The 26130-nt window shown below is 37.5% G+C and overlaps 3 protein-coding genes across 6 annotated transcripts; 2 read left to right on the top strand and 1 right to left on the bottom strand.

The window, feature by feature from the left end:
• The first annotated feature begins 2477 nt into the window (after positions 1-2477).
• On the top strand, positions 2478-8575 carry LOC143587904 (transcription initiation factor TFIID subunit 15b-like). 4 transcript variants are annotated; one of them, XR_013144996.1, is made up of 8 exons: positions 2478-2873; positions 2960-3071; positions 3855-4569; positions 5547-5697; positions 5780-5861; positions 7487-7699; positions 7800-7863; positions 8311-8575. XR_013144996.1 is itself a non-coding variant. In XM_077069065.1 (6 exons), exons 1-6 carry the CDS (start codon positions 2576-2578, stop codon positions 7611-7613), a joined length of 1485 nt encoding a protein of 494 aa, XP_076925180.1. In that variant the 5' UTR covers positions 2478-2575; the 3' UTR covers positions 7614-7979. The 4 variants fall into 4 exon arrangements, 1 of the variants encoding a protein (XP_076925180.1); XR_013144995.1 differs by having other exon boundaries at positions 7487-7863; XR_013144994.1 differs by lacking the exon at positions 8311-8575 and having other exon boundaries at positions 7800-7979.
• A 1507-nt stretch (positions 8576-10082) lies between these two features.
• On the top strand, positions 10083-12788 carry LOC143587908 (gamma-interferon-responsive lysosomal thiol protein-like). The gene is made up of 5 exons (XM_077069068.1): positions 10083-10367; positions 11161-11226; positions 11817-11957; positions 12029-12121; positions 12441-12788. The coding sequence occupies exons 1-5, from the start codon at positions 10131-10133 to the stop codon at positions 12657-12659; spliced, it is 756 nt and encodes a 251-aa protein (XP_076925183.1). The 5' UTR covers positions 10083-10130; the 3' UTR covers positions 12660-12788.
• Positions 12789-14170: 1382 nt separating this feature from the next.
• On the bottom strand, positions 14171-16130 carry LOC143587915 (uncharacterized). Its single transcript, XM_077069071.1, has 2 exons — positions 15619-16130; positions 14171-14459 (listed from the first exon to the last, which is right to left on the bottom strand). The coding sequence occupies exons 1-2, from the start codon at positions 16128-16130 to the stop codon at positions 14171-14173; spliced, it is 801 nt and encodes a 266-aa protein (XP_076925186.1).
• Between the last annotated feature and the right edge of the window lie 10000 nt (positions 16131-26130).

Here is a 26130-nt window from a genome sequence, read left to right as displayed (position 1 = left end):
ATAACGTCCACGACTACTGCACTAATGCTTTCATCGCAACAAGTAGATCTTAAATGTTTGGAAGGACGAGTAATTTACATACTAACCGACACAAGTAGTTGGCTCAAAAATGCATCGTCCCGATTAGTTTTACAAAAGATTAATTGGACCAAGTAGTTTGCAAGCTTAGATAGTCAATATGACCATTTTGTTACCAGTTAACTCGTCTCTACTACTTTAACAATAAAGCATAAAACCGACCAATTTAAGCGTTGAAGAGACCTATAACTTCACATCCAACAATGATTATACAACGTACACCAGTTGAATTCTTTGTTTAAAAATTTACTTACGAGTATATATATGTACAAACAAAGTTATTTGAACATTATTATACTATAACAATTAAGAACTTTGGTGCCGCCAAGGCCCCTATTAGACCACTTGACGGCACCGTATTGGTCCACAAGTTTTGTTTTTATTTTTATTTTTTTTATGTTCAGCTACCGCGTAACAAATGTAACGGAAACCGACTGAAGGCTAATTTGTTTTTCTTATACAGGTGCATAACAAACGTGACGGAAAATTTGCGTAGACTTACCGCCTCAATGCCCGAGTTTACCAACCGATGTCACCCCTTTGGTTTACCTCAACTTATATATATATAACCCATGCCAACTATTGAATCCATATTAGTGCACTACTGCAACGTGACAAGTACATAAATAGATTCGAATTGCCTCGACGAAACACGCCGGGTAGTAAACTAGTTCATATTTATTTAAGAAATAAAGCACAATAACCAGCCACTCTAAAAATCAAACCCAAGACCTATGGTTTCACATCCACCATCCTTTTCACCACACTGACTGAATATTTGTCATAGAATTTACTTCCGCGTTTATATATTTAAAAACAAAAGAAAGAATGATAGTGGTGTACAAAAGATGATATAAGATTTACAACCTATAATGCACAAAAGATTCCAAAATTATTAATATATAAAACGGAAATGTATCTAAAACTTAAAATTGGTTATTTTAAAATACATATTTTGGGATATGGGTGTTCATGGTCCGGTTTTCGTGGTTTTTGGTCTAACCGTGAACCAACCGTTGGTAACGGTTTTTGATTTTTGTAAACCAAAACCGAATCGTGGAACTCCTAAACCAAACCTTAAGTAATAGTTTGGTTTCATAGTTTGGGCTTGTTGGATTTTTATACAAGATGTCCAAATTAATGCATGATATATTTTTATTAAAGTTGTCATACATTTGTATAATTTAACAAGCATAAACACATCAGTAAAAAATAAGCAAAACATGAGTTTAAGCCACAAATTACCAAGTAAAAAACCTGTATGGATTTTTGGGTTCTGCCCATCTTTTTCTTAACCATTGTTGTTCAATTTTGTAATACATACCGTATATACTTAAATTAATTATGCATAGTAACTAGTGTTTTGCCCGGCGCAGCAGGTTAGTAAAACTTGGACTGTGGTAACACCAACGTGTTGTCGGTCCTAAGTGTTGAGGCGGTAAGTCGACGTGAATTCGGTCGGTTTTAGTTACTTGTGCTTATGTACTAGAATTAAAACAAAAAAGTTATAAAAATTAAGATGCACCAATAGGGTGTTCTTGGTCCGTAAAACTCAAGCATTTGTAAAACCCGACTAATGTTGTTCCCGGGTGTTGAGACGGTGAGCTTATACAAATTTTGTCGACTTCCGTCACGTTCATTATGGTACCAGAACTAAAGAAAAAACAAAATCGATTATCGGTCGGTTTTCGATTATCGGTTTTCGCGAATTCGGCCGGTTTCCGTCACGTTCATTACGATACATGAACTATAACAAAACAAAGACAAATAAAACAAAAACAAATTTGACATTCAATTGGCTTTCGTTAAACTTTGACGTTGATAAACCTGAGCGTTGTCGGTCATGGACATTGAGTCGACACAAATTTAGACGGATTCGGTTACGTTTGATACGCTACCGGAACTAAAACAAAAAAAATTAGTAAAACACGGTCGTTGGTAAAACCCGAGCATTGATAGTCCAAGGAGTTACGGGGCTTTTCAACACGAATAAATGTTTAAAAATCAAATTTTAAAATAAAACAAAAAGTAGCCGATTGGGTGCCGCCAAGTGGACCAATGAGGTCACTTGCGGCACCAACAGGCTAATTTATTATATATAATAAATTGAACATATATATACATATAAAATATAAATATTTAAACATTACAGTCCGATTTGATTATACACGGTTGGTTTTCGTTGTAAACCGTATATCAAACCGTTCGATACGGTTTGAATTTTTCAAAACTGATCAACCGATAATAAAAAAAACTAACTATGAAACCAAACCGAACGGTTTGAAAAGTTTCACGGTTTCAATCAAAACCATGAACACCCCTATGTTTAGAAATTTCCCATAAAACCTTGATGTGTTACTTGTGTACTGGAAAGTTAAAAAGTTATAAGGTGTCGTCGGCCACTATAAATATGCTAAAATTTCCCTGACTCTTTCCACTTTCATTTCACTCTATTTCTATTCTATTCTATCTCTAAACACCAAACCCTAACAACCAGATGTCAGGTTACGGTCACGACGGAGACGGATCTGCTCCACCGGCGGGCGGTGGAGGTTACGGCGGATACGGAGGCAGCGGTGGCGGAGGTTACGGAGCCATTGGCGGCGGCGGCGGCGGCGGCGGTTACGCTGGTGGTGGAGGTGGATCTTACGGCGGAAACCGTGGCGGAGGTGGTGGATACGGCGGTGGCGGTGGCGGCCGAGGCGGTGGTGGTGGCGGAGGGTATGGGAGTCGAGGTGGTGGTAGAGAAGGAAGTGGCGGCGGTGGTGGAGGATACGGTAATTCGCAGAATCGAGGTCGATAAATTGGTTCGAGTTTCGATTGTGATTGTGTTTTTGAAACGTTTAATTGAATTTTGTGTTTTTGTTGTGGTTAATTTCAGGTGGAGGTGGATATGGTGGAGGTGACCGAGGACGTGGAGGCGGTAGAGGCGGAGGAGGTGGTGGTGGTGGGAGAGGTGGTAGAGAAGGAGACTGGCCGTGTCCTAATCCGGGGTAATTTGATTATCCTTTGAGCTTTTTTTGCACAATTGTATCTACTAATTTGTTTATTAAAATTTGTACTTGATTCATTTAATTGACAATTCATTAGGTTTATTTGTTAAACTTGAAAGCTATTTTGAGTCTTGTATAAGTGTGTTATTTTAGAAATAGACTGTTTTTACGGAGGAAGTATTGTTATTCTACTAGTTCTTGTTATACTGGCAAATACACTTAGATTATCTTTTTATTTGCCATTTCGAGGGCATGCTTGGGATTGAGTTTGAAAACGATAAGTTAAAAGAGTGTTTTGACAATTACAAAAGACCTTTTCATTTCTTTTTTGCTAAGGTTAAAAAGCTGTTTTTAAAAGCCACAAATCCTGGATTTTTAAAATGGCTTTTTGTAAAAGCCAACACTTTGTTTTCAAAGTCAATCCCAAACATGTTCTTAGTATCTTTCAATATGGTGATCCTATATTTTTTTTTGGCATGTTTTAATGTTCTATAATAGGTAAATTCAACAAGACATGCTAATGAATGATTCTTTTGTAATGATGTGATAATGTGTTTCAATGTCAACAAAAAAGTGTATGCTTTATTCATATATTGTTGCTGAATTCTTTCTTCTTTTTTTTTTTTACCAATTTAGTTACTTTTATCATATATGATATAGAAGATTACTTGTTTTATTTCAAGTTCTATACTTTTATGTTTATTACAAGTCTCAATGTTCAGAAAGAACTTACTTTATCAATTATTATAATTTTAAAGTTTTGTCTTTATCTTGTATTTGCAGCTGTGGCAACTCGAATTTCTCTTGGAGAACTGAATGCAACAAGTGTGGCACTCCTTCTCCTGCTGGCACTGGTGGTGCTGGTGGTGACCGTAGAGGTGGTGGTGGACGCAGTGATGGCGGTAGTTACAATAGGGGCGGCAGTGGAGGAGGAGGTGGTGGTGGTGATGGAGGGGGATTTGGTGGTGATAGAGGATCTAGGGGTAACTATGATGGTGGAAGTGGCGGAGGAAGCAGAGGAAGTGGTGGCGGTTCTTATGGCGGCAACCAGGGTAGAGAGAGCAGCGGCGGTTATGGTCAGGGTGCTGCAGCTGGATATGGCGGACCTGATAGTAGTTACCCTCAACCACCGAGCTCATATGTGGGTAATACTGGTTATGGAACTGATGCTGTTCCCCCTCCTGCAAGCTACAATGGTGGACCGACTTCATATCCACCTTCCTATGGAGGAGGTGCTGGTGGTTATGCTGGCGATCGTGGTGGGTCAACTGGTGGATATGGTGGTGGTCAACAGAACCAAGGCAGTTATGGTGGTGGTCAACAGAATCAAGGCAGTTATGGTGGTGGTGGTGGTCCTACTGATGAAGCACCTGCAAAGGTCAAGCAGTGTGATGAGAATTGTGATGAATCGTGTGATAATGCACGTATCTACATTTCAAATCTGCCTCCGGATGTTACTATTGATGAATTGAGAGAGCTTTTTGGAGGCATTGGACAAGTAAACATCACTTTTATATCTATTACATTATTTAGCAATATTCTCTGTTTTTCAGTTTTATTAATGACAGTTAGGTGTGTGTAGGTTGGTTTTGGACTCACACCTAATAAAAACCGATATATTTTGTTTTAGTTCTCGAAAATCGTCCCCTTTTTCTTTTTTAGTTTTTGGTTTGGTTTGGTTTGGTTTGGTTTGGTTTTGGTTTTTTATATTTTACCATTTGAATGCAAAACTACTATCGAGCCGGGGGTCTCACCGGAAGCAGCCTCTCTATCCCTATGGGGTAGAGGTAAGGCTGCCTACATCTTACCCTCCTCAGACCCTACCATAGCTTTGCTATTGGTGGGATATACTGAGTACGATGATGATGATGATGATGATATTTTACCATTTGAGCTTGAAAATTTTGGGCCGAAATAAATTGGTCAATAATAATGAATTTGGGTCTATTTTTTTGTTAGTTAATGATTAATTGCTTATTATACATTTGGGCTAAACTATTTGTGGTACATTGTTTCTTAAATTGTTATAAGTTACTTCTTCATTTGATATAAAAAGAGGAAGTTATATAAATTAGGTTTGGTTTAGTTATTTCATGTTTTAATTACACGCAAAACCGAAAACGAACAGAAAGTTTGGTTTTATGAGAACAAAAAACAAAACCAAACCATTGACTTTTGTTAGGGTTTCATTATTTTGGTTCGGTCTTTCTAGTTATAGTTAGACTCAAACCGAAACCAAACCAAACCAAACCAGTTTTTGTGTTTACGAAAACATAAAACCAAACTGTCAGTTTTTGTTTGGGTTTAGTTATTTTGGTTTTTGTTACGTGCAAAACCAAAACCGAACTGAAGCTTTGGTTTTTACAAGTTCATAAAAACCAAATTGTTGATTTATATTTGGGTTCAGTTATTTTGATTTTTTCGGTTACGGATCGGTTTTACGGTGTAACAGTTGCATGCACATCTTGTTTATAGGTTGGGAGAATTAAGCAGAAGCGAGGTTATAAGGATCAGTGGCCTTATAACATTAAGATTTACACTGATGAACAAGGGAAGAACAAAGGAGATGCTGCTTTGGTTTATGAGGATCCTTCTGCTGCACACTCGGCTGGCGGATTTTACAACGGTGCGGCTTTTTTTCTCACTTTTCTTTTAATTTTATGTTATTGTATTATTTGGTTAAATTTAATTGTTTTATTGCTTATCAGGTTATGATTTGAGAGGTCACAAAATTAGTGTTGGAATGGCTGAGAAATCTGCTCCAAGGCCCCCTTCTGCATATGGTCAAGGGTATGTTGTTATTTACCTTTTTATACAATTATACATATTATTTCACATTTTCACCAAATATATTATTAATGTACTCATGATATTGGGAATGGGGAAAATTCAGTGTATAGGTAATAGCTTTTGATTAGAGTTCTTCTTTCCATGCTTCCATTACTGTTTTATATTCAATCAAAGATAATACTTTATGATAATCTTCATGTATATGACCTGGACATTTAAGCATTAATTCTGTATTTAAGATATTCTTCATGTATATGACCTGGACCTTGAAGCATTAATCCTAACCAGTTACGGGTAAAACCAAGATGCTGAAGATAAAGCTGTTTTTTTTCCAACTATTGAGTTGTTAGATTGGTGTTTGAATTTAAATGGGTTATGCTTATTGATATTGGTAGATAGGTTTATCTAGTTGTTTAATTAATGAGGGTTTTTAGTCATAGTATGTTTGGGCTTTCATTCTGAAAGTAGGGTCAATTATTGCAGGTCAAAGTTTGTGAGTTGTGGTTATGATGTTTTTATTTTGAAATTGGAGAAGAGGCGAACATTGCTTTGTTTAATTTCGTGTGTTTATTCATTGCTTTTTGATGGCATTCTTCTTGAGACATAAATCCTGCATCATTTGTAATTGTATATGTCATGCATATTCATGATATGCATAGGATAAATCATAAGAAAATAACGGTTTATAAGCTTCAGCAAGCTATCAGGTTTATAAGGCTTCTGTTTCTTGCAAGTTGATAGTTTTAAGACTTGATTAATTTTGGTGTGCAAGGGTTCAAGTCTGATTTGGGTTAGAAATTTAAGTGTTATTTAGTCTTTATAAGTATGGGTCAGTTTTGGTAATTAGTGAGTCTTATGTTAGGATTTATTGATTTAGATATATGTCTTTATTTGGTTTTCTATTTGATTGGTTTTAGGGTTTCTTGTCTTTTCTATTTAAAGGGTCAATGTTTAAGTTATTTTATTATGTTCAGTTTTCTGTTTTGGTTAAATAAGTTTCAATCAGTTGAATTGAAATGTTCTAGAATTTTTTTTTCCATCTTTTCTTCTTACTGTATTTCATGTGTTCTTTTGCTAAGTTTGATCAGAATTGCTTAAAGGATACGTGTTTGCTGTTGTAGTGTATTATTATACTGTCCGTAAGCGCAGTCTTGATTACACGCTGATGAATTGTAAAAATTAACATTTTTCATCTACCCTTAACATGAATGTTTCTAGTGTTCTGTTCTATATGCTAATTCCAAACTCCCTTTTTGAGGACATGTTCTCGTTATATTTGATTGGCACAAACAATTGTGTTTTCGTTATTATTTTGTTATGTTCAATAGTCTGTGATATTATGAATATCTAATTGTTATTTGCTAATCATTATTTCATTCATAGAAATTTAGCTGTGACAAAATGGGTGGGTTGGGCAAAGCTGGCATGATTTGGAAAAGATATTTTAGCACTGGTTGAAATTTATTGGTTTGTTCCGGAGCATCTTTTATCATACCTTTTTTTTAAACATTGTACGAATAATTAGCGTGTCGGATTTAAGGAGTTTTTATGCATTTAAAATGCAAATTGGGGGTACAAGAAAAAGGGTTGAAATGACTATTAATATTGCTTGTTTGTGGGAACAGTGGCGGCGGCGGTGGAAGAGGTGGCGGCGGCTATGGTGGTGGTGGTGGTGATAGGCGTAGAGACAACAACAGAGATGGTGGGCCAGATAGGAATCATCATGGAGGAAACCGCTCTCGTCCATACTAAGCAAGCACAATTATTTAGAGTAAAACTGTGAACGAAACGAGAAGGCTTTATTGTAGTCCATTTCATTACAAGGAGGAGATTAAGAGGTAGGTTAATTCCACCTTTTCTCCTTTCTTTATCTTATCTTTTGGAGCATGTTGAGTTGAGATTATTATTGTTGATCTGAATTGTGTCATGTTTTTATAGAGACCAAGTGGATGATATATGTACTCCAAATGCTTCTTTAAGGTAGGTTGGTTGAGATTTTCAGGTGAGTGTTGTTGCTTTGAATAACCAAATACAAGTAGTAGATATAAACCTTAGACCTTATATCTGTCAAAAGACCAGTTTCCTGAATCGGTTGTTGTAAAATTGTTTTTTGGGCCTTTGTGGCTGACATTTGTTAACTTCATTCGTACGTGCCTACTTTTAGTATCTTGATTAGATTCTAGGTATTAAGGATTGGTACAAGATTAGATGAGCGGGTTAAGTAGCATCAAAAGGTAGTCGAGAAAGGTCAAACAGGGTTGTCCTGAGCATGACAATATGTGACGTGTTTATCAATTAATGGGGTCGTGTTGCAATCCTTAAATTATACGAGTCAAATCGGATCATTCTCTTAAACATTGGTTAACTAGATTTGGGAGCTAACTGTAGGTTGATCCATACTTTTCTCTAATATTTAAGTACATAGATTTTTATGTTGTTTTTTTGTTAGTTTTGTGGTGAAGCTGGGAGAAATTGGAGCAATGACGATTGTTGAATGGCACGACTAACATGCCTAATCGTTTCTTTTTGACCTCACGCTGACCACTTAAACCTAGAAATGTAAACAGACTTGCATCGTGTATATCATGTATGATTAAGTAGAACCTGGGTTTAACAAACATAAAGTCTTCTGTTTATCAAGAATTCATTTATCATTTTGTTAAGAAAATAATTAGGTTTCTGGGTTGGCAAACACGGCAATGTTTGTGCTCAATTCATTTAATAAAATATTGTATATATGTTATTGTAGAATATGCAAGTGAATTTGTCATGTTTAAAATTAGTTTAATTTTGTTTAAATGGGCTGAGTTCGCGCTAGATGCTTTTAAGTGTGTTTGAGGTTGACTTGACACGATTACTACCTCTATTAAAGCATTGTGTTGCTCAAACTAAAATCGTTTTACAGAAGTCAGTTATGTAAATGAGTATTTTGTTTTCAGCCTCAAAAGCTATAGTCGATGTTTAATCATTCATCAAGAATGGGTTGATTTATTTAAGAACTCACTTCGGTTTGCTGAAAATTAAAAGGTCAATTTGGTGCTTTATTCAAATTGTATATTGTGTCTATTTTTGTTATTGTTATAGAACTTCATACTTTAAAATGAGTTTTAAATTGACAAGCCGCGAGCACTACCAACAAACATTGTGTTGCTGCCATTACTTGTACCGGCCTTTCTACTGCCTTTGTGTGTCGCCATCAACTGCTGGTTGCAGTTCATTTTGATACTCTTTTTTCTCTAAACCCTAGGTCCAGTTTGGTCTCAACCTTTGATCCTGATCAATATTATTTTTCTAATATATAATCTGTTTGTCCTGAAAATCCCACTTTATATTATCGGTTTACTTAATAGTATTATGTTGAGATTATTATCGAGTTGTATACATTATATTCGAGTTTAAGTGCGTACTAAAAATAATTGCTTAGCGTGTGACCTCTTTCGATCATCTGATAATAACAGCGTTGTCATATGTATATCTTGAGCGCATGGATTCAACATCAGCAACTTGAGAGGAAGATTTTACTAGTCGAAAGCCTTATCCATTATACCATAATCTTAATAACAGTTTTCTCTAGTGAGCAAAGAGAGATGAAAGGAATTTCTTATAAATTCAGCAACCAGAGTAAACAAGTAATGTAATTCTACCTGAACATTTTCACAGGGCGAGTTAAATGTATTATGCATGCCAAAGTTTAGTGGTAAAAGTCTAAGAAATGCAACTTGTCAACTTGTTTCTAAATATATAATACTCCCTCTGTCTCTCTCAAGTGTCATGATTTAAAAAATAAACACAAAATTTAAGGTGAATTAAATGATTACCCTTTTTGCTTATCAAATGACAATAATGCTATTGAAAATTAAATCCATCAATATTATTTATTAATGTTAGTTGTGTGTTTAAAGGTAAACTTATAAACTGACTAATAAATTTTGAAAGTGAACATTTGTAGTGTGACGTACAAAAGGAAATATAAGTGTGTTTAAGCTTATGTTAGAATTTAAACTCACATAAATCTCCTATGTAAAGTTTGAGCTTTAATATGAGCTTGAGCTCGAGTTGAAGCTCATTTAAACTCATCCGTTCAGCAGATCTTGAATAACTTACAGACACGTAACATAAACCTTTTAGAGAGACACTAGCTAGTAAAGATAAGCTCACCGCTTGTCATTATTCATTTTTGACGTTGGAGTGAGTGAATTGCATAGCACGTATTTCACAAAACCACTAGAAATAAACACCCAAACTTACAATTCACCGTGGGCTACCTTAATGGATTCTCTTCTTCTAATAGTCTCTTTACTTGCATTGTCGTCGCAAAGCGTCGTCGCTAATGAAGAAAAAGTGAAATTAACAGTGTACTTTGAAACTTTGTGTCCTTCTAGTGAAGATTTTATAATCAACTATCTATACAAGATATTTGATAACGGTTTAATTTTGATCGTTGATCTCAAGCTTAGTCCTTATGGAAATGCTAAGATTAGCTCTGATGGGACAATTGTTTGTCAGGTTTGTGGTTTATTCTATCATTAACATACTGTTTTGTGGTGCAACGAACAGCTCGAACTTTTTTTTCTAAAGTTTGATGGTCACTCACATATTATTTATTAATTAACTTATTGATTATTAACATTTTTAATTATTTTTATAAATTTTGAGAAACCTTAACGACCCTAAGTTCGAGTAATGCGGTACCTTAAACGAGCTAAAGTTTGAATCAAGCTCGGTTGTGTAGTGTGAAACATAACATGGTTGTCCAAAAGAGCTAAAGTTTTAAAATACACGTAAAGGGCTTGTAAAGGCCCAACGAGCCTAAACGGTTTTTCCATACAAGGCTTAATTAAATGGTTGTATATTATTTTATATAACACAAACCAAGCTACATCTGGATAATGGGATAATAGGTAAGCGAGCAACAAGCTGCGCCGCTATCCCCTTTGAATCGCAAAGCCTATTCTACTAAATATAAATCCCTGGTTCCTCGGGCTCTGCGAGTCACTGTGACCACCTTTTACGCCCGCTCCAAGAAGCGAACCGCCTCGGGAGCTAGGGATTCAAATGTGTCGAAGGCAAATGGAATGAACAAGGCCCAAGCTCGGGCTCGATAACCAATCCAGCTTCATTTGAGACTCAAGCTTGGCTTGATAAGGCTTGGCTCGTGTCGAACTTTTTTATTGATTAAATTTAAATTACTCTGTGATTGGCTCGGCTTTGTTTGAGCCCCTGGTTCATTTATACAACAAATACTGCTTGATTTGTGTAAAGAATTTTTCTTTTTTCTTTTTTAAATTTAATGTTGCAGCATGGTGAATGGGAATGTTTGCTTAATACTGTAGAAGCTTGTGCAATTCATGCATGGCCTGATGTGGTAAGATTCAACAAATTGTTTGTTGATGAATTTATTTTCAGCATTTTTGTGGCAAAGATGATGCTTTCGGTCGTCGCCAAACAAATTTGTGGTAAAACACAAACCGGTTTTGAGTTTTGAACCGAGTTGTGCACCTCTAACCCACGTTACCCATTAGTTCGTTACACATAATAGCCAAGTTAACTATGCTATATTTATTGTTTAGCCTTGTTTTGTTTATTACTATAATCAACGGTGGCCCTGAGAATTCACGTATCCCTACCAAGCCGGAAAAAGTATGCCCCTTAGGCCTTAACAAACTAAATAATGTAAACTAGTTTTTTTCAATGACAATTAAAGTTATAGCAATAAACATAACAATTAGTAAAATCATGGTATTAGAATGAGTTTATCATGGCAGTGGACTTATAACTTTTAAGGCCTCCATAAAAGTGCACCGATTGAGCGCCAACATTGCCCCTCCTGGCTATAATAACTTTTTTTTTTATCACGATAAGGCCCATTTTTTAGTACTCGCATGAGGCATCCGAAATCTCGAAGACATGGCGGTTTTAGAAGTATGCTCCTTCTAACACAAATGTTTAATGCAGACCGACAACTTTCCTTTCGTCTATTGTGTGGAAAGATTAAATCATGAAGGAAAGTACACTGAGTGGGAATCATGTTTTGAGACCCTGAAATTGGATCCAAAACCCGTCGCTGATTGTTATAGTAGCGGTCTTGGACACGAGGTTCGTTTTCTTGTTAATAAGGTCTTGCTTCTTCACATGGGATTTGATTGTATTGTGCATTTATTATGCAGCTTGAGGTTCAATATGCAGATGAAACAAAGGCTCTTCAACCTCCTCATGCTTATGTGCCATGGGTCGTTGTTGACGGTCAACCACTTTATGATGTGAGTGTTTTGTAAGGTTGTTCACGAACCGAGCCGAGTCGAGTCACACCAAGCTTGGGCCTGGCTCGTTGAGCTTAAAATTTGAGCTAGAGCTCGGCTCGGTTTTTAAATAGAAATTTAATAAATACATCTTTAAGTCTGTATCATCTTTTTACAAAAGAAATTTAATATATACTAACTGGTTTCGCGCTTTTTTCCCAGCGACCTTCAAGCGAGAGTGAGCCACGAGCTTTTTGCACAGTCCTAGACTGAATATTATCTTTAAAATTGTAAGCATTATTTGCAAGTAGATTAATGACATTCATGTTTGTACTTGTAGGATTATGCAAATTTCATAAGCTACATATGTAAAGCTTATAAAGGTTCTAACTTGCCGCAAGTTTGCCTCGGTTTATCCCACCCAATTACTGCTCCAGATGAGCCAGTAAAACCGTTCGATCATGTATGCTACAAGGAAGAAGATGATGTGAAGTCAAAGTCAACACTGTCAGAAATCATCTCATCAATGGCAGCTTCTTGGATGACCATGTTGGCATAAGAAAGTTTTTGTAAGATTACTGGTATGTTTATGCACTGTTTTTCTAGTAGTTTTCATAAGTGTAGCATTTGCTTCAATGTGGGATAAAATGTTATAAACTTGATGTATGGACCTAGCATGAATGATAAAAACCTCGTGGCTCACTCTCGCTTGAAGGTCGCTGGGAATCCAAGAATTTTATTCTGTAAGTGTTACTTATTATTCAATTGGCAATCACCTACAAATGGTAATTACTACTTGTCTAGTTGTGCAAATTAATACCGGTTAATCGGTTACAATAATATTGGTTACAAATCGAACCTAGTTTGTGGTCAAACAATCAAAGCCATATATTGCCCTAGTTTGTGATCAAACGATCAAAGCCAGATATTGCCAACAATAGATTACGATTTGTAACCTGTTTTTATACTCGAAATCTATAATCATGAAAACCAATCAGGTTATTTACAAAAATCAGTTAACCAATAACCGTTATTTACAAAAATCAAATAAAGTTAATTAAATACTAAAATGTTTAATAAACACACTTTATTAAACTAAAAAAACAAATAACAAACAAACATATATAAACAAAAAAGTAAAAAAGACAGACAGAAAAAAAACGGTGTGTACTAACTTAGGTCGGTTATAATGGTCAATAACCGATTTCTAACGGCTATATAGCCATTAGAAAACGGTCATAATGTTTAAAGTCTAATGTTAACGTTAGTAACCAGTTACTAACCTATTAAAATCAACCAGTTCCGGTTAACCACCTTGTAACCGTTCTAGTTCAAATATGTATAACCAGTTTCAAGCATAGCGGTTATTGGTTAATAACTGGTTTTGGTTAAGTAACCGGTTATGATTTGGACCTCTAATAACTACTTCAAACTTTTGAAGAATAAACATCAAGTTTATAAACAAAATACCTAACGGGCTAATTTGATAAGCTAATGAGCCTAAATACTTTATAAGAACAGACTGCATCATATCCATAAAATAATAATGATAAGCTAACGGGCCTAAAACCTAAAAACTGTTCTTGTTCGTTCTTTTGATTAAACGAGCAAGAAAAGGTGTTTAAAGTCGCTCGTTTATTATATAAACGCCAAAACATCGTCTAAACTTAGCAGACGGGATATTAATGCATGTTATGCTAAGGAAACATGAGCAATAAGATTTCTAAAATACTAAACACAGTAACACGCGCGTATATTAAATACGCTAATAAAAGGGATAAGTTCATATGTATTCACATAAAGTTTATAAAACATATGTGAAACTAATATTACCAAGATAGTTCATAACACTTGATTCCAAAACCCAAAAGTTTGCGGTATTCTTTTGTAAACTGTTATATACCATGTGTACTATGGTATTCTTTTGTAATATGTAATCACTAACCAAAAACTATGCTTCCATCATGATATCGGATAAACAACTCAACCTTCAACCTTGTACGCGATGTATACTGCATTATGTCGATTTTGAAGTACCTGTTTAAAGAACTCAACTCTTAACCTTTTTGCTTATTGACTCGAATCAAATACTAGAAATAAAGGAATAAAATAGATGTAGAGTAGAACATTACAGGGAATCAAAGCGGCTTCTAATGAAGCTGCAGCCCTGGCTCTCTTCCTAGGGTCACGAACTTCCGCGGCTTCTAATGCAGCTGCAGCCCTGGCTCTCTTCCCTGCATCACTAAGTTCCACCTGGTGCTTCACAATTTCAGCAGCCATTAAGATCTTATAGTTCGCCATTACTTGACCTTGGTTGACGCTACAGTCATAAACTCTTCTCTCATGCTCAATTACGGCCCTGCAAGCATAATCACAATCACATAATAATTATTTGTCTAATCCATACGGCTTATTAGATCTGATGGATATCGAGAAACGAATTACCTAATAACTTGACGGTGTTGAATATAAAGTAAATTGTGAACAGCAGAAATGGTTAAACGAATTATCAAATAACTTGGAAAGTAAATACAGATACAATCAAGGGTTTAAATATGCACGCGATGGTAGTTATGTCTAACTGTTTAACGATAACAAACCCATAACTAGTAACTGTAACATCGGTTATATATTAATTAACAGCCGTTAACCTACGTTAAGTACTTAACTAATAAAGCAATATATGTCTTAATGTTATATAGTACGCGATATAACGTATTTAAGTTTAGATATCAACAAGATCCCCCGTTGACCGTTCATGTTCTACCTTCTTAATCAGAGTTCAGAAATACATAATTTAACATTTAAACAACTAACTGATATTGACATAAAACCAAAACGCCTAGGCCTGTAAACGAACCGAGCGTTCATTGAACTCTTCGGCGGGAAACTCTTTTATGTTTGTTTATTTTGATAAATAATCAAACATGAACACGTATTATGTTCATCCATTTCTGTTTGTTCACTTGAATTTTATAAAGTACATAAGTAGTTATATTTATATAAATAGTTTTTCGGAGTTCTGTAAGGAACACAACCCTTTAACATAAAGTGGCTCATTTAAATTATATATATATATATACACACACACATTTGGTTAAATTTTATATTGAAAAAACTAAATCATTGTGATCATACTAGAGTTTGTATTCTTGACGGGAATATGGTCTATCAGACTAAAACAAAATATCTAACCACAAATCCTAATCCAGTAACTTATATGTATTTTCGAATGAATTGTGAGGTATTAGAGTTACACTTGTTCGATTGTGTTCAGTAATTCAAACGAACGAACACGAGCATGCCCATTTTCTTATTAAACGAAAGGACATGAACAATATAATTGTTTGATTATATGTTCGTGTTTGCCACATTCGTGTTGGTTCGGTTCAGTTCATTTACAGTCCTTAAAACGCCTCGATTATTAACTTGTTGCACCCCAAATATAATCGAAATAATTGGGATTAGGGTTTCAAACTATTTACACAAATAATAATAATAATATTTATTATTATTACCTTCCTCTTTCAATCTCTTTCTTCATCATTTCAATCTCCTGTTTGACCACCGGCAACTGCTTCCACTCATCAGACGCCTCAACCTCCGCCACGTCATCCTTAACCTTCTTCAGCTTCTCCTCAAGCTCCTTGTTCTCCGCCACCAACCTCCTTACCTCACCCAACGTTTTCGCCAGCTCATCATTCCACTCACCGACCACCTTCACCTCCGCCGCAATCTTCTCCGCCCGATCTTCCACCTCACGCACCGCCGCCTCCCTCTCCGCCTTCACTTTTCCGGCCACCGCCCGAAGGTAGCAGACCTCCTGTTTCGCGTCGGCGAGTGACTGCGAGAGAGACGCGTTGACCGCCGTCAGACGTTGGTTTTCGGTGAATAGGAGGTGGGTTTGGTGGCGGTGTAAGGCGGCGGCGGCGACGGCGACGGTGGTGGTGATGGTGGTGTTTTGGTTTCTGATCATGAATTGAGGTGGTGGAGTTGGGAGTAGTGGCGGAATGTGGTTTCGTCGGTTCATTTTTGGTGGATCGGAGTGTGGGTATTGGTGGATGATTATGGTTGTTAGTTGCAGTGCCACAGTGGTTACGTACGGCGGCGTGGGCTTATGCTTATATATATGCCACTGGTCACTTGTCAACCTACATAACCTTTTTCCTTTTTTTTCTTTAATAATTTATATTTTGTTTTATTCTAAAGGCGATGATGGGTCAGTGTGGGTCACCCACTAATCCGAGCTGGCATGCCACGTTGCTGATAACACCCTCCTCAATCTCATTTCGCTAGTGACCTGAGACAAATAGCCATGGTTAGTCCAGTCATTTGTCTCTAAACCAATAAAATGTTTTTTTTTTCTTTTTAATTATTTTTATATTGAATAAAATAAAAGGGTGATGAATGAGGGAATTAGGGAAGTGACCCAAAACAGTGGCTAAGGGTGAGGTTGAAATAAGTAGAAAAAAACTAAATTGATACTAAGGTGACACAAACATGACAAATAATAGAAAATAAGAAAAATAGTGTATTTATAGGCATATAGCCTTAGCTGCCAAAGACAAAAGGAGAATGACACGGATCTTTTATTATCTTTATATTTAATTTAATTAAATAAGTGATTTTAATACGTTCTGTAGTTTTTTGAATATGACAGGTATTGGATCTATGCATTGGTATTTCTCGTCTTTCAAATCCACCAAAAGAAACCTTGAACAATGCTTGTAGATTGATTTTGTTGATCGGAGAATAATTCATTAAGCCCATCTAAAAAGGAAATAAATTCTATAAGGATGTAGAGAAATAGCAAGGGAAAAATAAATGATCCATCACGTCAAAGATTCGCAAAAATGGCAATTTGCATCATGCGTTATGACACCTCTACGCCTTAGATTTTCTCAAAAAAGGAAGATGATTGTGTGTAATACGTCAAATGAAGCAACTGACCTTCAAAGGAACCTAATTTACCACAGGGACAACTCTATAAAATGGTAATTAAATTTTGAAATTGTTCTAATTAGATTACTCATAAAATATTTTGTTTCAATCAGGTCACTAAAGTTTTCTTTTTGTTCCAGTCCCATATATTTTACCTAAATAGCATATCATGTAGTTTTATTTTATTTTTTTATAATTTGACATCGCAAAATATTTTTTATAATTAAGAAAACTAATTTTTAAATTGCAAAAAGATATAATAATTTGGAAAATTGCAAAAAAAATCATTTAGTAATTTGAAAGCTAACACAACCCTCGTAATATGTACGGGATAAAAGCTAATTAAATATAATTAAACTAATATAATTATCTAATATAAGTAAATGTGATGGTTGGCGCCGCAGCTAGCCATTTTGTTTTTTTGGTTTTTTATGGTTTTTTATTTTTTAGTTTTGGTATCATAACAAACGTTATGTTAATTGACAGAACTCTTTTGTTTTAGGTCGGTAACATAATGAATGTGACGGAACCACTCAAAACGTAACGCTAACAGACCGAACTCCTTTGTTTTAGGTTCGGCACCATAATGAATGTGATGGGACCGATTGAATTCGCGTAGACTAACCGCCTCAACGTTTGAGTTTGATCAACGCCTCCCCATTGGCCCACCTCAATTTATCTATATTTTTTGTTTTACTTATGATACCTTAACCAACGTAACCGAACAAATTTTTTTGTTTTAGTTAAGGTACCGTAATGAAGATCATGGAAATTCAAAACTTCATGTAGATTCACCCGCATCAATGAACGAGACCGACATTGCTCGAGTTTTACCAATATTCGATTTTACCGATTGACACCACCTTATTGGCATGCATCAATATTTATATTGTTTGGGTTTTTGTTTGTTTTTGTTCCGTCACCGTAACAAATGTAACCGAAAGCGTAATGAACATGACGAAAACACACCAAATATGCATAGACTTACCGCCTCAACGCATGGGACCGACACCGCTTGTGTTTTACCAACGCCCGAGTTTTACCGACTGATATCACCCCATTAGTCCTCTTCGATTTTTATATTTTTTTGTTTTTGTTTATGTTCTGATGGTGTAGTGAATGTAACAAAAAATGACTGAATTCATGTTGAGTTAACACCTCAATACCTGAAAGTCATGCAAAGCGCGGGTAAATTACTAGTTTTTAGTTATTTGAAAGGAGTGGGTAATCATGCGTAAAAATCATTTATAAGTCAGAAAGAATTTGAAAAATAATTGAATTTCCGGTTATAATTTTTACAGTTTATTACTGTATCTATTTAGAAATAAAAGTATATTCCCTCTTTTAAAAAAAGGATATTCTCTCTTTCTGTCTCTTAACTCTACTCCACCATTATCCATCTCTAGGGTTTTCTTCACCATACCAATAACATTCTACAGCCACCGATGCCCACTTCCTAGTACCTGCTTCCGTTTTCCATGGTGGCAGACCGTCAGTTCCGATAAGAACATCTTAGCGTCGCCACCGTCCTTATATTACCCGTGTTAAAATGGATAAGTGGTGGTTGATTGTTGGTTGATAAAATGGTTGGTTGACAGAATAAGCTAGGAGTCGAACTTATTGATTATTGAACATAGACACTCTTGGAACTTTTAAATGCTATGGACATTTCTTTAACTTCAAGTGAAGCGGGTCAATGGACAATTTGTGGATTTTCTCATAATATTTTCATCATGTTTATCACACCAACAACCGACAGTATAGTGTCCTTTTATAGTATAAGAATGACATCATAATAAATTAATAATTATAATTATAACTATATATAATTTACAAGTACGGTGTCGCAAGTGGCTTATTGGGTCACTTGGCGGCACCGTATTAGTCGGTGAATTTTGTACTTTTTTTAGTTTAGTTACCACAATAAACGTAGTGGAAACTAATCAAACATCAATTTTTTTTATTTCCAGTACCATAACAAAACTGAAAGAAACCGACCGAGTTCGCGCAGACTCGTGGCTTTATTTAAAGCCCATGACCAACAACGCTACCGAACCCCCCCCCCCCCCCTCAAATTGGCCGTTGGTCCACCTCAAGTTTTTTATTTTTTTCGTTTTTAGTTCTGGTATCGTAAGGTACGTAATCAAAACCGACCAAATTCGTGTCAAGTTACCGCCTCAATGCTCGGAACCGACAACGCTTTGGTTTTACCACCACCCGGGTTTGCCAACCAATTAAACATCGTCTTAAATATTTTGTTTTTTTATATGTTAATGCTTTTATATGTTAATTTGACGAATTAATGTTTTGGGTTTTAACCCTCAAATTTTACCAATGGTGTCTATATTGTTACGAATGCAGCCAGTACTGAGCGAATTCATGTCGACTCATCGTCGTAACGTTTGGGTTTTACCAACGCCCGAGTTTCAACGTATGGGTTTTGCCGGGATGAAAATCTAGTTATATAATAATTTTATCATCACGTGGCAATAAATATATAGTAGATTATGATTTGCATCAATATGTGGTTGTGGACTTCTGGTACATGTCCTATATTATTCAGATTCCATCTCACTCTCTTCAACTAACTCTCAAATGCCTGAATTACCAGCAAATTCTACCATCATCCACCATGTGGTGGCAATACCATTTCCCGGCAGAGGCCACGTCAACCCCATGATGAACCTATGCAAGCTCATAGCTCAACACCACCCTTCAAACCTCCTCATTACCTTTATAGTAACCGAGGAATGGCTCGGGTTCATAGAAACCAAACCGAAACCAAACAACATCCAGTTTGCCACTATACCCAATGTTATTCCATCCGAGTTGATCCGGGCGTCTATTATCACTGAGTTCTTTCATGCTACATTGACAAATATGGAAGAACTCGTGGAGGAAGTGATTAGGAGGATGAAAGTTCCGGTTAATGTGATTGTTGTTGAATGGTTAATATCACAGTCCATGTGGATGTCTAGTTGGAAATGAGTCAGCATTTATTTTTATGTTTTGCTTTTATTTTTCCGTTCCTAAGAATAAGTATGTAGTTGAGTAGTGGTTTACTTTTTCTTTGGAGTAGTTGCTGTTTTCAAGGATGTGGGTGTTGTCCACGTTTATGTTTATTTGTTTCCTATTTAATGTAAGTTACTTTAAGTGTTTTAATGCATTCAGAAAAGAGCAAAAACTTTTGGCTCACATTTACTTTGTTTTTACTTTCATCTGTTTATATCTACACTCACAAAAAAAGCACTTAGCTTACCAAATTATCAATTGGTATCAGAGCCAATACCCATAATGTCTGAGTTACAGTTTATCGGTGGAGTGAAGAAACTCAACAATCAGAATTATAATTCGTGGGCTACCTGCATGAGCTCGTACTTGCAGAGTCAGGACCTGTGGGATGTTGTTGACGGAACGGATGTTGAACCACCGAGGGAAAACGAACAAGGTGCTCTTCGTAAATGGAGAATTTAGGCTGGGAAAGCCTTGTTTGTGCTGAAGACGACGGTGGAGGAAGAAGTGCTGAGCCACATACGAGATGCAAAGTCACCAAAGGAAGCTTGGGATGATCTCAAGATTCTGTTTTCAAAGAAGAATGACACTAAATTGCAATTACTAGAAAATGAATTGCTTTCCGTGTCACAACGAGAACTCACCATTCCGCAATATTTCCATAGAGTTAAAACTCTATGCAAAGAGATCGGAGAACTTGATCCAGAGGCTAGAATCGGTGATATAAGACAGAAGAGAATCATAATTCATGGACTCAAACCAGAGTTCCACAGCTTTGTGGCGGCCGTTCAGGGATGGCCAACTCAACCCTCGTTGGGAGAGTTCGAAAATCTCTTGGCGAGCCAAGAAAACTTGGCAAAGCAAATGGGAGATATGTCAATGAAAGTTGTACCAAAGGTTGAAGCAGAAGTCCTATATGCAGATCGAACAAAAGGTAGAGGTCGATATAAAATTTTAAGCCCAACAAGACTGCTCGACCCACTAACCACAACACCAAAGGAGAAGCCCAGTTACGGAGTGGAAAAGGGTGAAAGTAATAGCGAGAGGAAGACCAAAGTTTATGGGAAACGGTTTCCTTTTCGATGTGGCCAGAGATTGCGGGCAAACAGAGGAAGACCAAGGGAATACCGCCGTCATGAAGATTGGGAGGTTCAAGCAAACTCGGCTGTTATTGAGGTAAAGGGAGAATTAGAGTCTCAAGCCATAGAGGCTGATGTTCAAGAAATCTTTGCCCTTACAACATCAATTAACAGTCGAAGTCCAAATAAGCTTGATCAATGGATTGTTGATTCGGGATGTTCCAACCATCTCACCGGTGACAAAGATCAACTTCACAATTCAATGAAATACGACGGAAAGGGGGTCGTTGTTCTGGCTGATAACTCAAGGCACTCTATTTCTCAAATAGGTAATGTTGTCTTTCCAACTGATGATCAAAGACGTGAACTGAAGTTGTCAGATGTCTATTATGTCCCAGGGGTGAAGAAAAATCTATTGTCGGTTCCCCAACTGAACTCTGAAGGCAAGTACGTTCTATTTGGTCTAAAGGAAGTACAGGTGTTTAAAGAATTTGAAACACCTTCTGTACTGACTCTCAAAGGCCATATGAAGGAAACGGTGTATGTTCTGTCCGCTGAGCATGCATATGTTGAGAAAACTAAGGGTACACAGAATATCGATTTGTGGCACTGTCGGTTAGGTCATGTGGGTTTCGATAAACTAGAACTAATGATGGACAAGGAATTAGTCAATGGCCTACCGAAGCTCAAGGTCAACAAAGATCTCGTGTCTGCTGGCTGCCAATATGGAAAAGCAAAGCAAGAGTCATTTCATTCTTCGAATTATCGAGCAGTTGCACCACTTTCTCTGGTGCATTCAGACGTGTGGGGGCCAGCTAAACAAGCATCGATAAATGGGTCACGGTATGCAGTGACCTTCATCGATGATTACTCCCGCTACACGCGGCTCTATTTTATGAAAGAGAAGTCTGAAGTACCTGCAATATTTAAAGAATTTGAAGCAGAAGCTGAAAGAGAAACGGGTCACAAGTGGGGTGTTTGAGATCAGACAACGGTGGTGAGTACATGTCCATCGAGTTTGATCAGTACCTGAAACAGAAACGGATCAGGCGGCAACTTACGTATTCGAACACACCCCAGCAAAACGGTGTGTCCGAACGTAAAAATCGCCATTTAGCAGAAGTCATGAGATGTTTACTTCATGATAAGAATCTTCCTGAACGGTTTTGGGCGGAGGCAATGCGAACAGCAGGTTATCTTATTAACAGAACGTCTCTACAAAACCTACAATATGCATCGCCATTTGAAAGGTTATTTCAAACTAAACCTACTGTTCATTATTATCGAGTGTTTGGGTGTGTATGTTATGTCTTTGTGCCTAATCATCTCCGACACAAATTAGAGAAAAAGGCACTACGGTTCGTATTCATAGGATACGACCCGGAAAGGAAAGGGTGGATGTAAGGCCCCGAACCCGGTGACCCTACTTTAGCATCGGATTTACTCATAAACACAGTTCTTCAAATCAGAGTTTATCAAAACTTTTCGCGGAATATAAAACATCAATCATTTGTTACAAAACATTAAATCTTTTCTTTGATACCATAACACAAAACTTTATACTTAAAACATCTTTACTTCTTTCTTCAGATGCCAGCCGTTCAATCCATGCCTTGTGTCATCCTCATGCTAACTTTATAATCAGCTCACCTGCGTGCATACTAAAAGTCAGCTACGCTGAGTGAGTTCTAGTTAATCGAACGCCATACAATACATACACATACACACATATCCGTAGATACATATCCATACTTCACTAATTACCCTTCCGTTCTACATACATAGTTGCTACCATACATACATACATATCTACAATCACTAACCTCCGTCTACCGAGAGTACGTTCATAGTTCATCGTCTATACCTGTACTCAAGGTCGTGAACACGTACAAGGTTCGCAGTCCTTACCTATGTTCACCATTTATGGTACGTACAAGGATCGCGGTCCTTCCCTATACCATAGTACATCCACAACACGTACAAGGTTCGCAGTCCTTCCCTATGTTGCAACCTAATTCATAGCACGTACGAGGTTCGCAGTCCTCCCCTATGCTACAAAATCAGCACGTATAAGGTTCACAGTCCTTTCCTATGCTGAAATACATCCACAACACGTACAAGGTTCGCAGTCCTTCCCTATGTTGCAACCTAATTCATAGCACGTACGAGGTTCGCAGTCCTCCCCTATGCTACAAAATCAGCACGTATAAGGTTCACAGTCCTTTCCTATGCTGAAATACATCCACAACATGTACAAGGTTCGCAGTCCTTCCCTATGTTGCAACCTAGTTCATAGCACGTACGAGGTTCGCAGTCCTCCCCTATGCTACAAATACAGCACGTATAAGGTTCACAGTCCTTTCCTATGCTGCAACCTAATTCATAGCACGTACGAGGTTCGCAGTCCTCCCCTATGCTACAAATACAGCACGTATAAGGTTCACAGTCCTTTCCTATGCTGCAACATAATTCATAGCACGTACGAGGTTCGCAGTCCTCCCCTATGCTACAAATACAGCACGTATAAGGTTCACAGTCCTTTCCTATGCTGACGCCTATCTACATTACGTATAAGGTTCGCGGTCCTTATCTACGTTTACATATATCATCTACTTCACGTATAAGGCTCGCAGTCCTTAACTACGCCATCACCAGCCGAGTCTATGTCCGACAGAAGCTAGAGGGATTTACCATCCTAACTTACTATGTCGAACGTAGAACTCACATGCCATTCGTGTACCTATATACACATACTTACATTATAACATAAGAACACTCTAGGCATTCCTTACCTCATTCATTTAACAACCATACCCCTTGTCGTTACGTGCAATATCCGAAGATCGTTCACGCCCCGACAAGTATTCATTTGAAATATTCATACATCTTTGATATATAATATTCGTACCTTTATTTTTAACCTGACAGTACGCGCAATATCCGAAGATCGTTCGCGTACCGACAAACAATCATTCATATCTATCACACATATCACATATGACATACATTTATCACTTAGGATAAATGTATTAACAACACATCGAGTATGCACACAGCCCCGAAAACATAAAAAGGAATGGGGCTAGAAACTCACCTGAACACGGTTACGTTCACCGTTAATCGTAATCCCTTTCTTCAGCTGTGCACGGCTGACTGTATAACAAGTACACGTATCAAACAACTATCACTATTCATATCATCTTTCCAGTCTTAACTACTACCCACAACGAACGGGGGTCCGGGGGGCAGCGCCCCTGGCAGCGGGGTCTAGGGGCGGCAGCCCCTAGCAGGGTCCAAGGGGCAGAGCCCCTGGCTGGGGTCGAGCTGCCAGGTCAGCTTGGAAAAATTTTATTTACATTAACTGTCTTAACACATTTTCCATTAGGTTTTTAATTTATTTTCTAAGCGAACTTAACTTTAGGCGAAGTTAAACCTTAGGCGAACTTAGCTTCAGGCGAAGTTAAACCTTAGGCGAACTTGGATTCAGGCGAAGTTATTATCAGGCGAACTTAACTTTACAGCGAAGTTGCCATCAGGCGAACTTAGCTTGCAGGCGAAGTTCATCAGGCGAACTTAGCTTGCAGGCGAAGTTCGTCGCGTTGAAGGCGAAGTTGCCCAGATGAAGGCGAAGTTGCCCAGGCAGCCGCTGTTTTAGTTTCTGATCGGCATTTCGAGCGATTTTAACACCCTTGCTATGGTTCAATATCACCCACTACGCTACCCGACCATTTTTGGTCGTTTATACACTAAAAAGCTTGGATCTTTAAACTTCAAAGATCAAGAATCATACCTTTTTGGGCTTGTTTGGATCTCCTTTAACTTGTTAACGCAACTAGTCGCCCTCTCTCACTCTCGGATCAGTCCGATTCTTCCCTTGGCTCGGCCCGGTTCCGGCGAAGTTAGTGTATGTGTGTGTGGAGTGTGCTTGGATAAAGATAGAATGAAGATATTTTGGGGTGTTAGGGTATTTATATCCCTGAGATCCCATGGACCTAAGGCCCATTCTCATTTAACCCATCCTAATTAATCCATGTCCACAACCCACATCCATTACCCAACACTAGCCCGACCCATACCAACTCCTATTCTATTATTTATTTCCAGATAACCCGGGTAAACTTTCTCTCTATTATTAAGTAACATAATTAATATTACTTGGAAATTTCGGGATGTTACAGTGGAGGTGTTTCAATCCTAGTACCGGAAAGGTTCACATCTCGAGGAATGTCGTTTTTGATGAGACGTCCTCGTGGTGGGGATCTGATCACTCGGTTAAGGAAGATACAAAACAGCTGGTTGAAGACTTGGAGTCTTCTTTGGTAAAGTGGAAAATGGTGGAAAAAGTCATTGAAAGTTCCAGCAACATCGAAGAAGATCAGCAAGAATCTGTCCATAATGAGCCATAAGGGTCAGTACCAGAAACTGAGTTAAGGCGGTTGTCAAAACATGAAATGAATCTGACCTGATCCATGATGATGTTTCCACGGATGTCGAGATGAACGAACCACGTCTTGATCTTCCTCTCCGGTTGCTTGAGATCTGCAATGGCCTTTTGGGGGTGTGGAGGTGACTGCTAAGAAATCTCAAGGATCTCTTGTTTACAGACACATAAATGGTTATGGTGGTGGCTCTTATTGAGCATGACCCCATTAATAAGGAGGTGGAGACCTCCTTATATAGATAGCCTCATGGCCACCATCATGGTACCCTAATGGGCCTAGCCCAGTTAGGGTTACCTCCACAAAACCCCCTTAGCCCAATAACATTGTATTAGTCCATATAATAAAATAAGCCAAACATAATAAATTTAGGGTCGTAAAACCGGGTTTAGTACCATACCCCTACAAGCCCCCCAAGTCCAGTGTTGCTCCTAGGCGTGCAAGCGTTTAGGTGGAGCGCTGGACTTTATAAGGTGTGTTAGGACATGAGGCGGTTTTTTCCCTTTTCTTCGGCCTTGTCTTTATTGTCTTTGAGTTTTGGGAGGTTTTCTCCATGATG

Source organism: Bidens hawaiensis, unplaced genomic scaffold (genome assembly GCF_021521415.1).
Source record: "Bidens hawaiensis isolate Kalapana, Puna unplaced genomic scaffold, B.hawaiensis_p1.1 tig00035917_1, whole genome shotgun sequence".
Taxonomy (NCBI): Eukaryota; Viridiplantae; Streptophyta; class Magnoliopsida; order Asterales; family Asteraceae; genus Bidens; species Bidens hawaiensis.
The sequence above is the reverse complement of the archived record's forward strand: the minus strand, read 5'-3'. Positions and strand labels throughout refer to the sequence as shown.